At 49.8% G+C, this 13,331-nt stretch overlaps 2 protein-coding genes across 4 annotated transcripts; both read right to left on the reverse strand.

The window, feature by feature from the left end:
- Positions 1 to 182: 182 nt before the first annotated feature.
- Positions 183 to 4,217, reverse strand: LOC115050563 (zinc finger protein 2-like). 2 transcript variants are annotated; one of them, XM_029513429.1, is made up of 2 exons: positions 3,896 to 4,217; positions 183 to 3,187 (listed from the first exon to the last, which is right to left on the reverse strand). In XM_029513429.1, exons 1-2 carry the CDS (start codon positions 4,200 to 4,202, stop codon positions 1,059 to 1,061), a joined length of 2,436 nt encoding a protein of 811 aa, XP_029369289.1. In that variant the 5' UTR covers positions 4,203 to 4,217; the 3' UTR covers positions 183 to 1,058. The 2 variants fall into 2 exon arrangements, with proteins under 2 accessions (XP_029369289.1, XP_029369290.1); XM_029513430.1 differs by having other exon boundaries at positions 3,578 to 4,011.
- A 1,142-nt stretch (positions 4,218 to 5,359) lies between these two features.
- Positions 5,360 to 11,988, reverse strand: LOC115050564 (gastrula zinc finger protein XlCGF57.1-like). Of its 2 annotated transcripts, XR_003841212.1 has the most exons (3): positions 11,138 to 11,988; positions 8,855 to 10,818; positions 7,079 to 7,209 (listed from the first exon to the last, which is right to left on the reverse strand). XR_003841212.1 is itself a non-coding variant. In XM_029513431.1 (2 exons), exons 1-2 carry the CDS (start codon positions 8,044 to 8,046, stop codon positions 5,726 to 5,728), a joined length of 1,791 nt encoding a protein of 596 aa, XP_029369291.1. In that variant the 5' UTR covers positions 8,047 to 8,289; the 3' UTR covers positions 5,360 to 5,725. The 2 variants fall into 2 exon arrangements, 1 of the variants encoding a protein (XP_029369291.1); XM_029513431.1 differs by lacking the exons at positions 8,855 to 10,818; positions 11,138 to 11,988 and adding an exon at positions 7,740 to 8,289 and having other exon boundaries at positions 5,360 to 7,209.
- Between the last annotated feature and the right edge of the window lie 1,343 nt (positions 11,989 to 13,331).

The raw sequence follows: 13,331 nt of genomic DNA on the forward strand, positions 1-13,331 counted from the left end.
AAACAAACAAACTGTCAGCCTGAAGCAGTTATGAAACTGAAGCTGAGCGACCTTTGACCTCAACATGGATGATTCTTCAATGACTTCTGATGCCATGACTTTTATTGTGATGTCACACACACACACACACACATACGCACGTGTGCGTGGATTTTAACAGGATACATTCTGTTGACCAGGAAATTACTTAACACGCAAACACAAACTCTACCTCTTTGTACTGCTTCCTGGAAATGATCACTCACACACACACTCACACTCTGAGGGTCTCCAGATGGCCCAGATGCAGAGCTGGATCCTTCTGTGTCCCATTCTGTCCTCCAGTCTGTCCCGTGGGTTTCAAGCACAAACACAAAGTGAGGCAGACAGGAAGTTTCACGATGCAAACAGGATCCCCAAAATTCAGATCAGTTGAACTGGATGTCCTTAATTCCAAATCAGCTAGTTTGTCTCTAATGTGTCTTTGACAACGCATTTCTGTCTAAAATCAGAAACCACATTGTCAGGGAATTAAGTTGGGGACCAAAAATTCTTATTGAGGAATATTTTAACCTAAAAATAATTCATCCATTCCTGGAACTGCTCTTTATAATGAAATATGGTCAAAGACATGAACATCAATTCCAATACAGTGAACCAAGGAACTTATTCAATGTCGCCTGGAATAAATACTTTGAATCAACAAACATATTCAGTGATGCATGAGGATATTTCAAAGAGCGCGGAAAGTTAACCAGTGATGCAAAGAACCTATTCAAAGTTGTCTGTTATAGTTCAAAACGCACAACAATGCTTTTTTATAAAGTCTATAAACTTTAGATTTTTTGATTTTTATTATTTTAAACTTCTCAGTTTGTTTGAAGGAAAAACAAAGAAGCATTTTCATCATCCCCATGATTACCATTAGTGATGTAATCACTGGAAAAATAAATCTATCAAATAGGAAGGTGAAAGACACATTTATGTGGTTCTTGATCTGGTCTGGTTTCCTTGGTGACAACTGAAGAACTGGTCACTTTACAAGTTTTAGAACCAGCCTGAAGAGGTCTGTGTGGAATCTAAAGCTGCATGAAGTCTGGCTGCAGACCGCCATCCCTCCTGACAGACTCTTTGCCAGTCTGGGGATCCTGGTGGACCTTCATGTGGACATCTCTGGAGCGTTTCTCCTGGTAGCTCTTCCCACAGACCCTGCAGCTATAGGGTTTTTCCCCGGTGTGGGTCAGCAGGTGCTTCTTCAGGTCGTTCTTCGTGACAAAGGCCTTCCAGCACAGGTGGCAACTGAAGGAGCGCTCCTTCCTGTGAAACCGCATGTGAGTTTCCAGGTACCCTTTGGTGCTAAAGCTCTTATTGCAGAGGCTGCAACTGAATGGTCTCTCCCCAGTGTGGGTCAGAATGTGGGCATTCAGGCCTCCCACCTGCCTGAAGGTTTTCCCACAATCACGGCACTCAAATGGCTTCTCACCAGTGTGGATCCTCTTGTGGACCTCGAGGACATGGACTGAGGCCAGGCTCTTTCCACAGGTCTCGCAGGAGACTCGGTGCGCCGGTTTGTCCCCAGTATGGTTTCTGATGTGTGTCGTCAGAGCACCATTATCGATGAACGTCTTCCCGCAGAATTCACAGATGTATGATCTCTCTCCGCTGTGGATCCTCTTGTGACGCTGTAGTGCTCCAGGTCTCGGGAAGGATTTGCTGCAGATACTGCAGTGATACGGTTTGACTCCAGTATGGCTCCGCATATGAGTCTCAATGTTCTGGTAAGTTCGTCCACAGATGTGACAGATTTTGCCTGTGTCTCTGTGGGTCTGCAGGTGGCCTATCAGGGTCTCTGAGGGCAGGAAACTTTCACCACAGACGCCACAGACAGACTCTGCTGAGTGACTCTTTGCGTGTTTCCTTAAAGCGCCTATATTCTGAAAGGATTCACTGCAGACTTTACAACAGTGCAAGGTCTGCTTCAGAGTCGTGGTCTTCTGCACTGGTGGACTTACCTCAGCCTTCGGGTGCTGTGAGTCCCCCAAACCCTTCAGATCCTCATCATTTTGGATCTCCCACAGGTGACTCCGACTGTGAGTCCTGAGAGCACTGCTCTCAATGAAAGCCTTCCCACAGCGTCGACAGGTGTGCGGTCTCTCCCCACTGTGGATCTTCTTATGGCGCCTTAGCGCTCCAGCCCGGGGGAAGTGTTTGTTGCAGATACTGCAGCGATACGGTTTGATCCCTGTATGGGTGCGCATGTGTGTCTCCATGTTCTGGAAGCTCTTCCCACAGATGCTGCAGGTCCCGCCAGTCTCTCTATGAGAGTGCAAGTGGGTCAGCAGACCATCAGGTGAGTCCACTTGCTGTCCACAGACGCCACAGATGCCCTGAGACTCCCCACAGTGCATCTCAGCGTGTTTCCTCAAAAACCCTCGACTGTGGAAAGATTCACCGCAGACTCTGCAGCAAAGTGCTGCAGACGGTTTAAGTCTGGACATCTGTGCTTTGTCTCTTTTTGATCTCTGCATCTCCACCTGGAGACCTTCATCTTCACTCTGGTTGGCATCATTATCCTTGTGGGTCTTCAGGTGCTGCTGGAGCTTGAGGTTCTGGGTGAAGTTCAGGCCACAAACTGGGCAGATTTTGGGGGTCTTGCTGTGGATCTTCTTGTGCCTCCTCAGGGCCCCGGCTCGGGGGAAGCACTTGCTGCAGATATCGCAGCTGTATGGTTTCATTCCTGTGTGTCTCCTCATGTGTGTCTCCATGTTCTGGAAAGTTCTGCCACAGACCTGACAAGTCTTGCTCCCAATCCCCCCTATTTCTCTGTGAGACCTGAGATGGTCCAGCAAACTTTTGGAGGACACAAGACGTTGTCCACACAGTCCACAGAGATGTTCATTGTCTTCTGCGTGGGAATCCACGTGCTTTAGCAAAGTCTGTTTTTGGCAGAAAATTTTCCCGCAGACATCACAGCGGTGAGACTCTGCCAGCCGCTTTCCACCGACCTCTCTCATCTGCAGGTCTTCACCGCTGTGTCTTTCTTTGTTTTCAACCACAGAGACATCTGAGGAGGTGGGGCTTAGAGGGACTATGGAGAGAGGAGCGGGGCTTTGTGGGACTGTGGCAAGGGGAATGGGCCCGACTGGAGGTGAGACCATGATCTGGATTTTATCAGAGTTGGTCCTGAGAGGTGAAAAGCAGCCAGAGTCTAGAAGGAGAAGACAAAACTGTTAAAAAAAAGAATCAGCTGATCTAATTTGATCCTCAACCACCAGAACCTCTTGGAACCTCCTCCTGGTTTCTGAAACATCAAACCAGGATGATGTGGGCCACATCCAAGTTTACACTGGATCAGACTATCTGACTGGACCCAATCAGGCTGAGCAGAGGTCTGATGGTCTGGTCTGGTCCACGTTGAACAACGCTGTAATATATCAGGTGTTTATTCATATTTTCACAATTAAACTATCCCTGATGACAGACCAGGACCAGGAGTAGGACCAAGATTAGATTATAGCTCAGCAGACACTCTGTGTCACCATAGCAACTAATGTGATTGACAGCTTGAGTTTATCCGAGGAGTAATGATCATCCTTACTTCAGATGGTCAGTTCTGACTCCGCCCACACCTGCCAGAGCGCGGCTGAATTTCACAGTAAAAGTCCTCAGTGGAAACAGGGAGTGGACTCAGACCTGCAGTCGGTCCAGTTCTACACCAGTTCTATATTTGGTCCACCTGATCCTCAGAGCTGTACCGTGTCCATGTGGTTCTGGTTCTGATGTGGATTTGGCTTTCAGTCCAGGTTTTCTGGGGGTGACGTGTCTGTCTGACCTCTGATTGGCTGACTTCTGGTTGCCTAGTGACAGTCAGAGCGGTGATCCAGTTCCAACATGGCGCCGGTGAGTTTTGACTCACCTGTCCGGTCCAGAAGGACCACCGGGCTCAGCACCGCCTCCAGGATCCGGCTCTGCCGGTCCATCTTCCGCCAGTACTCCTCCACCTCCTGCCGCAGAAGACCGGCGATCCGCTCCGCCGCCGTCGCCAGCCGCTCGGTGAACAGCCGCCGCAGGAGGTGGAGCAGGGGGCCCTGGGAGGACCCGGACCCGGCGCTGCCCTCCTCTAACTGCCCCAGGACCTCCTCCCCGAGCCGCCGCAGCTGCTCCGACACAGAGTCCGTCAGGGCCCGGAACCGGCAGGGCGCCGGGGGATCAGTCAGAACCATCCCGGCACAGAGCTACATCCCTGGCCCGGTCTGTTCCGGATCACCGGGACCACATGGAGGAGTCTGACCCCTGCTGGACCGGAGGACCCGGATCTACGTTACATTTTAAATATAATTCTAATGGATCCATTCACGGTGGTCCTCCCAGCTGGTCTGGAGAGTCCCAATCCTGCTCCTACAAAATAAAAGACTGGACCACGACTGAGGACTGAAGCCTGGTTCTTACTCCATTCTTCCTACTATTTCTACTCATTTATTTATCATGGTCACCTTATACTTAATATTATTTTTTTATCTATCTATGTTCTAACTTCTGTGTGTGAATATTCTTAATCATAAAATTTTGGTGATGCTCTCTAATTCTGTTCCAGACTGAAGACCTGGACCTCTCCTGTTAATGAAGCAGTTCTGGTTCTGATGTTGAACTTCCTGTTGGATCATAAAACTCTGTTCTCATGTCCTGAGATGTCCAGAGTCCTGGAAACAAAAAACCTCCATTATGTGTCACTGTGTGGATCCACTGCAGGGTTCTGGTTCAGGTTCTGTATCCAGTGCTGTCCTGAAGTCCTAAAGTAATAACAGTCTATGGACCGTCAACACTCTGAGGGTGTCTGGACTCAAGCGCCTGTAAAAGCTCCCAGAGGGACCAAGCCGGTTGTATTGACAGAGCTGTCTGAGTCTGCCCTGAGTTCTTGTGTGTGTGTGTGTGATGTGACTTTCTGAAACACAGGATTGGCCAGTGGGCGGGGATTTTAAACTCAGTGGTCTCAATCTGCAATTTACCTGCTCCAGAGCAGGTTAGCAGTTCAGTTCAGCATCAGTTGTCATGGTGATAACCTTACCCAAGTTAGAAGCGATCACCTTCGTAGGACAAAAAAACCCAGAAAACTAACCCTAACCTGAACTTACCTCAGTAGCTCCAGATCCGGTCTGGTGGTTCAGGCTCCAGGTCAGGAACACAGAGAAAACTAACTATAGCAGCGGGATTTGTCAACATGGCTGCTGTACTAGGAAATTACAAAGATGTTAAGGGTGATGATGCCATCATAGAATCTCTTGATTTATTTAAAGAAGCTTTTATCAAAGACCTGAGACCAGAACTGAGATCAGCAGCTTTTCCTGCTCAGCTCCAGGTTCAGGACCACGTGTGACCAGTCAGAGCTAACCACAGACAGAGGAAACTAAAGTCACCAGAATTCTTTTATTCAATTTCAGAAACTTTAACCAACCTGGTACCTGAACTAAGTCCTGACCTCAGACATAATGCCAAATCAAAACCAGTTTGCAATCTTACTTTGAGAAATACCACAATGCTGGTCTACCTGGTGATCTCATTCAGGACTTTGCAGGCTTCCCAACAGGTGTGAGACCTGATCGCCTGACAACTATGGTTCTGGTTTGTTAAATCTCGGTCAGAGACCTGGACCTCTGCTCTTTTAGTCTGATGCGACTTTCAGTAGGGGAACCACTTGACCCTCTTCAGACTAGATCCTGTTCTTGGTGCCTGTCTCTGACCCTGGTCTCTATAACTGCAGGAATCCAGAGTAGAAACCGTCCGTCTTCCGCTGTTCTGATTCCTGGTCTGGCTCTGGTCTGGTCTCACTTCCCCGTGCTATGTGGACTTTGAGGTGTCCATTGAGGGATCTCTTGGCCTGGAAGCTCTTCCCACAGACTCTGCAGCTGTACGGTTTCTCCCCAGTGTGGATCAGCAGGTGTCTCTTCAGGTCCACGTCCTGCATGAAGCCCTTCCCACAGACCTGGCACAGGAAGCGTCGCTCCTTGTTGTGGAAACGGACATGAGTGTCCAGTGTCTGTTTCTGCGTAAAGCCTTTTCCACATAGGCTGCAGGAGAATGACCGCTCGCCCGTGTGGATCTTCAGGTGGGTCTTCAGGTTGCCACTCTGGTTGAAAGCCTTCCCACAAAAGCGGCAGACATGTGGTTTCTCTCCAGTATGAATCCTCATATGCATCTGTAGTGCAGCGTGAGCTGGGAAACACTTCCCACAGATATCACAAGTGTTGCTGACCTCGCGGTGGGAGCGCAGGTGTGTGGCAAGGCTGGTGGTGGACTCATACCGATGTCCACAGAGTCCGCAGCCACAGTCCGGGTCCTGCAGGTGAGTCTCCACATGTTTGAATAAGAAGTTCTTCCTGTGGAACGTTTCCCCGCACACTTTGCAGACGTAGGATGGCGCTGAGCTGCGGTATCTCTTCGGCTTGTGGCCATCTGTGTGATGAGTCATCATGTGGCGTTGTAAGTTGTGCTGCTTCCTGAAGTCCTGGCCACAGATGCTGCAGGTGTGTGTCACCATGCCATCGTGCTCATGCATGTGTCGCTCTAATGAAGTCATGTGACAGAAGGCACGGCTGCACTGAGTGCACTGGAAGGGTTTCTCTGATGCGTGAACTCGCATGTGCGACGTCAGGTTTCCTTTCTGGCTGAACTTCTTGCCACAGACATCGCAGCTGTATGGTTTCTCTCCAGTGTGCAAACGGACGTGCAGCTCCTGGGCCAGGATGGACTGGAAGCTCTTCCCACAGAAGGAGCAGGTCTTACTCTTCTCCTGGTGCATTTGCAGGTGAGCCGTCAGTTGGTCGGCCGAGTGGAGACACTCACCACAGAAGCCACACCGGCAGTCCGGGTCTTTGGCACAGACTTGTAGGACGTGTTTAAGCAGGAAGCCTTTCCCCTGCAGAGCTCGTCCGCAAACATGGCAGCTGAAGGTCTGAGCAGGGGTCGACCGTTTCCGTTTGTTTCTGACCGTGAGTGGTGGCCGGCCTTGTCGCTTCTTCCTCTGGGATCTCAGAGTCTGACTTGATTCGGTCCAGTCACTGTCTGGGTCGGCATCACTGAGGAGGACTGAGCTGCTTGGTGACACGGGATGGCTGTAGGTCAGGGAAGGGTAGCGGGGTGACGGCAGGCAGGAGATGTCATTGCTGCAGAGTTCAGATGTGGTTTGGTTCTGGTCTGCAGGGTCTGGAGGCCGGTGGTCTGTCTGGTTCACCTCTGAGGAGACAGAACAGCTGATCAACAGCTGATCAACCTACATTCTATTCTAGTCCCACCCCTCCTGCCTTTCATTGGCTCTCACAGATATCGTGTGTGTGATTGACACCCGATGCTCCTCTCCCAGTGAGATCACAACCTTCGGTAAAACAAATCTGTCACAAACACTTGCTCATTCTCCGAGAGGCCCCGCCCACACCTGACATCATCAGAAAGGGCACAGGGGAAACCAGGGGGGAGATCAGCTGACAGACACGTTCACCTTCATCACGTACTCAGTGAACTATGACTCTTAAACTTGAACCTGTCTGAGTCTAGGGAGGGGGACCTGGTGAAGCCTGATGTTCTGACTTTCAGGAATCAGGACGAACTGGTTACTTTGGTACTGGATCAGACTGTGCGGGACCAACAACCGGACACAGAAACGCCACTTCACTCTGTCTGTCGGGCTTTTATTTTGAAGCGGAGCGGAAGTGTCATCCGATGTGTGTGACGGCTCTGCGTCGTCCGGGTCCAGAGAGGGGACTGACCTGCTCTGTGCAGCCGGACTTCGGGCTTCAGCACGGCATCGAGCAGCTTCCTCTGCCTGCAGATCTCCCTCTCTGACCGCTCCGCTCGGTCTTCGTACTCCGCCACGGTTTCCTCCAACAGACCGACGATCTCCTCCGCCGCCGCCGTTAGCCGCTCGGTGAGCAGCGCTCTCAGCGCCGGGACCGGAGCCGGTTCTGGTCTTTTCTCCAGCTGCAGCAGAAAGTCTTCGGCGGCGGCGCTGATCCGCTCATGGACCGACACCCGCAGCAGCTGCACGGCGCACATCTCCCTCCTTTTCTGCGCCATTTGAGCTTCGAGCGAACAAAGAGACGCAGCGGAGGTAAACAGACACACCGAGTTCCGCTTCGACCGCTGTTCGCTCAGAGGAGAGCGAAGCGACGGAGCGAGCAGCGACCTCTGCTGCCCCGGAGGGGAAAGACAGGAACCGGACTGGGTCTGAGGGTCGGAGGGACTGGGACTGGGACTGAAGGTCTGATGGTCAGAGGGTCTGGGACTGGGACTGAGGGTCTGAGAGGCTGAAGGTCTGAGTGTCTGAGACTGGGACTGGGTCTGAAGGTCTGAGAGGCTGAGGGGCTGGGTCTGAGGGTTCTGAGGATCTGAGACTGGGACTGGGTCTGAGGGACTGGGACTGAGGGTCTGAGGGACTGGGACTGGGACTGAAGGTCTGAGGGACTGGGACTGAAGGTCTGAGGGACTGGGTCTGAATGTCTGAGGGACTGAGGGTCTGTTTTAATGTGTTTCTTTCTGCTTGAACTTTGACCCCTGAGACTGGAAGATCAAATGTTCTCCTGGACATTTTAACACATTGTAGTTTTATTTCCATCACATCATCTATGTTTATTTTTGTTTGACAACTTTGTATAAATGAAAGTTTTGAGTTCACTGACTCGAAGATTTCCGAATTCCATATTTAATGAAGCAGCAACTTGAAGGACATGTAATCTGATTTTAGTCAATAAAATTATAATAAATCTTTTTATTCTATTCTGATCAAGAACCAGGAAAATAAAAAAAGAAATAAAAAGAGGAAGTCAGACGGAAAATATCAAAGATTAAAATTTTTTACATGATTCAGCTTGAACTCTGAACTCACCTGTTTGTCTGATGACATCATCACATCAGGTGTGTGTGAAAGTTCTCAACTGGTGAGAGGGTGGTCCTGTTTAGACCCCTGACCAGGTTCTGTGTGTTCTAGTTCTTTGTTTCCTCCTGTGAATTAGGTCTGACTGAAGCTGAGGAAAGGAGGTCCTGTTTGGGTTCATTGGTGACACTAAACTGTCCATAGGTCTGTCTGTCTCTGTGATGGACTGGAGACCTGTCCAGGTTTACCCCGCCCCTCGCCCAGTGTGAACTGGGATTGGCTCCAGGTTGAAGATGAATGAACAATTGAAAAACGAGATGACGTGATGCTGGAGTTGATTCCGGCTGCTGCAGTGACTCACAGCTGGATGAAGTCAGTGTGAACCTCCTGTCGTTTCAGGCTGGGAGTCTCTGCTGTCTCTTTGGTAGCTCGTTCTCTGTCATGAACTTTCATGTGTGAGTCCACTGAGCGTTTCTCCTGGTAGCTCTTCCCACATACAAGGCAGCTGTAGGGTTTCTCTCCCGTATGTGTCAGCATGTGTCTCTTCAGATCAATCTTCTGAACAAAGCCTTTGCTGCAGAGCTGGCAACTGAATGGTTTCTCTTTTTTGTGAAACCTCTCATGCGTCTCCAGTGAGATCTTTTGGCGGAACCTTTTCCCACAGAGGCTGCAGATGAATGGTTTCTCACCTGTGTGGATCCTCATGTGGGAGTCCAGGTTGCCAATCTGCCTGAAGTTCTTCCCACAGACTCTGCAGGTGTACGGCTTCTCACCGGTGTGGATCCTCTTGTGCACATCCAGGTGCTGGCTCATTGTGAACTTTTTGCCACAGACATCGCAGGAGTAGATCCTTGGCTTCCCTCCTGTATGGCTCTTTATGTGTCTCTTCAGAACTGTATTTTCGATGAATGTCTTCCCACAAAATTCACAGATATATGGTCTCTCGCCAGCGTGAAGCTTCATGTGGCGCTCCAAAGAGCCTTTCCTGGGGAAGTCTTTCCCACAGTCTTTGCACCTGAAGGGTTTCTGGCCGGTGTGAGTCCTCATGTGGATCTCCATGTCCCTGAAGCTAATGCCACAGATGTCGCAAATCCTGCTGGTCTCTCTATGACTCTGGATGTGAACCTGCAGACTTTCTGAGGACTCTGCCTGCTCTCCACAGATGCCGCAGCGGCGCTCAGGATCAGCTAAATGAGTCTCAGCGTGCCGCACAAAGTTTCCTCTATTGTGAAAAGCATTCCCGCAGACCTTGCAGTGGTGTGAGGGGGTCAGACTTGGTTTCCTGCGTCCAGTGTTGAGGGCAGGCTGCTCCTCTGTCTCGTGGCTGCGGAGGTGTCGTCTCAGCTCTGCGCTCTTGGCGAACCCTTTCCTACAGACTTTGCAGCTGAATGCCATCTGTCCGTCATGGGCCTTCATGTGACGCTCCAGTGAGCCGGCGTGGCTGAAGTCCTTGCAGCAGACGGTGCACTTGAACGGTTTCTCTGCCGTGTGGATCCTCATGTGCGTCACCATGTTGCCCTTCTGGTTGAAGCCTTTTCCGCAGACATGGCAACTGAAGGGTTTCTCTCCTGTGTGCAACCTCAGGTGCGTCTCCTGAGCTCGGATGGAGGGAAACTTCTTGCCACATATGTCGCAGGTCCTGCTGCTGTCACGGTGTGTTTGAAGGTGAAGCTTCAGACTGTCGCTGGACTGCAGGTACTCCCCACACAAGCCACATAGACATGCTGCCTCTTTCCAGTGTTTCTCCACATGTTTCATCAAGAAGCCTTTTCGGTCAAAGGATTTCCCGCACACTCTGCAGCAGTGAGTTGTCACCTCTTCATCATCCTCATCCTCCTCGCTGACAGGATCCTCCAGAGAGGCTGATCGGTGGTCCAGTTCAGATGTGGTCTCCGGTCTGGAGGACGTACTGGGAACAGGCTCCTTTAGGTATTTGTCCTCAGTGAGACTCTGGACACCGACGGACAGACACAGCTCTGCAGAGGAAACATCAGATCAGCTGATAAATAGACGTCAGCCATCAACCATCAGCTAAAATAATGAATAAAAATTATATAGTCTATGGCTTCAAAGGTCAGACAAGAAACCTCAGTCTGCGTCATGTTCAGGCTGAACAGTCACGTGACTGAGCGGTCATCTTTTTGTTGTGTGTGTGTGACGTCACGGTGAAGCTCAAAGTGAACAATAAGACTGACTGTTAATGTGATGAGGTTCGTGTGTTTCGGCTCAAAACTCCGACTCATGAGGTGAACCCGAGTCCTCAAACTGGACTCGGATCTGATCTCGGACACCGACCTGTCCTGTCTGCTCCGTGTCCTGGTGTCGGATCGTCCCCGGGGCCGTGTGGCTGTCCGCGGGCAGTCCTGGAGGCTCTGAAGGCGGTGAGGATGTGCTCCACGGCCGCGGTGATCCGCTCCGTCAGCAGCTCCCTCAGCAGCTCCAGGTCGGCCGGGCTTCGCTCCTCCAGCAGCCGGAACACGTGATCGGCGGCGGCCGCCAGCTGCTGGTCGATCACGGCCTTTAGGCTCCGGTTTTCGGCGCTTTTCGTCCGTTTCTTCAACATTTCAGCAGAACAAAGACCAGAATGTAAACAATGCGGGGCCACTTCCGGGATCACCTCCCAGCGCATTTGCGTAAGGACGTTAACGTTCACTGCGTCCGGTTGTGACGCCACTTCCTGCGTCAAACTCACTGTAGCGTTCTGAAAACGGGCAATCTGCCGGAATAATCCGTAAGATTACCGATTTTACAGGATTATTAAAGAGAATTTAAATAATAGATATAAGCAGCTCTATTGGTAGAACTAATTAGTCGCTATTTTCGGGCTTCTCGTTACACCGGCCGGTTTTCTGAACATGTGCCACGTAAAACACAAAGAGACGGAACGAGCCGAACACACGTGAGTCTTTTATCGGTTCCATCCGGATTTCAACACGAATCCGTCAGCTCACATTTTAATTACGTTTATTTAAAAGTCTTTATAGCTAAAGATTCTGGACCACTTCAGACCGGACTGATGTGACCAGTACAGAATATTATTTGAATATATCCTTTGGGGGCTTGTTGCGATGCTCGTTCTGGTTTCAGATCGAAATAAATTCAACTGAACCAGAAGTGAATCGTTGAAGTCTTCAGACCAGCCGACATGTCTGACGAAAGACCCCCATTTCAATAAAGCTCCTTAAACTCAAGCCTGCAGGAAGTCATTATTTTCAAAATAAACTACAAAAATGAACAGAAAATTACTTTTCCAATATTTTTTTTTTTTTTTACATTTTAACGCTTTAACTTTAATGAACAAACCAACTTTTTACTGTAAAATTCACATGATGGTGACAATCCTCTTCTGTGATGTCATCATTAGGTCACAGAGTGAGGTCAGAACTAGAAACACAATCTTCACGTCTTCCTCTTCCTCCCCCTCCACCTCTTCTTTTTGGGTCCTCCCAGAATTCAGGGTTCAGGTTTTTCCGGATAAAAGCTCCTCCCACAGGTATTACACCCATCCTAATCCTGGTCCTTGTGGACTTTGGTGTCAGGCTGGTTCTTGAAGTACCCCCTCCTCCTGGGGTCCAGTGAGTCTAGATGTGGAGGCTGCGGCTGGCAGGGCTCTCACCTGGTTCTTCACACAGACCGCAGACCAGCTCCACCTCATGAAGGAGAGCTCGGCTTCAGTCTGCTGGATGAGAGTCTGGGATTAGAGCCGTCACTATCCTCAGTCTCATAGGACAACACCAGCGAGACGTCTTTGTCTGGATCTGCTGATCCTGGGTCAACTTGAGCTGTGCTGGCAGCGGAATGGTCCAGGTCCTCACCTGGTCACACCACACATCTGGGACTGTAGGTGAACTTGATCATTTCTCTCTCACCCAGGTCTTTATTATGTGAGGCCTGTGGGTCTTCCTGGTTCTGGTCCTGGCCGCCCCATCAGCTGCTGAGTGAGGGAGTCTGCAGGGAAAGACCAACATCAGAGGCTTCTGACTCAGATCCAGCCTGGACACAACAAACTTTACCTGTAAAACCCAAAGACACCTGTTGGACCCGGACCAAGACCCAAGTCCCGCTTCATCCGGGGGCAGCCGGACCTCAGGTGTGTCCTCACCTGCTGACGGGTGATCATTTCCTGTCCAGTTCAATTTTAATGGGTGTCTGTTCAAAAGCCGCAAGAAATTAAGACCCATTCCAGCAAATAAACAAATAAAATGTTAATAATTCATGAAAAATTTCATGAATTATGTAAGTTTATTTGAAGCAGTGAATCAGAGAACCAGAATTGAATTTCAGTTTGAACTCAATGACTTCTAGTGTTCTTTAAAGTAATTTATTCCAAAGAAACACGTTTTCTGAGAATGTTTATTTTACTGAACAAATTTAAGAAAATCAACATCGAACCGATGAACCGTCCAATACTTGTAAATGTGAATTTTTGCAACACCTGCACCTTTAACCTACCCACAGAATGTGAATGTTGTCATTTGTTGTGTTTTGT

The sequence above is a fragment of the Echeneis naucrates genome, chromosome 11, assembly GCF_900963305.1.
Source record: "Echeneis naucrates chromosome 11, fEcheNa1.1, whole genome shotgun sequence".
NCBI classification, from domain to species: domain Eukaryota; kingdom Metazoa; phylum Chordata; class Actinopteri; order Carangiformes; family Echeneidae; genus Echeneis; species Echeneis naucrates.

Coding starts and splice junctions, on each gene's coding strand:
- LOC115050563 (XM_029513429.1), bottom strand. CDS start 4,202: ATGGTTCTGACTGATCCCCCGGCGCCCTGCCGGTTCCGGGCCCTGACG. Junction 3,188..3,895: donor GGTCCTTCTGGACCGGACAG/GTGAGTCAAAAC, acceptor TTCTCCTTCTAG/ACTCTGGCTGCTTTTCACCT.
- LOC115050564 (XM_029513431.1), bottom strand. CDS start 8,046: ATGGCGCAGAAAAGGAGGGAGATGTGCGCCGTGCAGCTGCTGCGGGTG. Junction 7,210..7,739: donor AGTCCGGCTGCACAGAGCAG/GTCAGTCCCCTC, acceptor CTGTCTCCTCAG/AGGTGAACCAGACAGACCAC.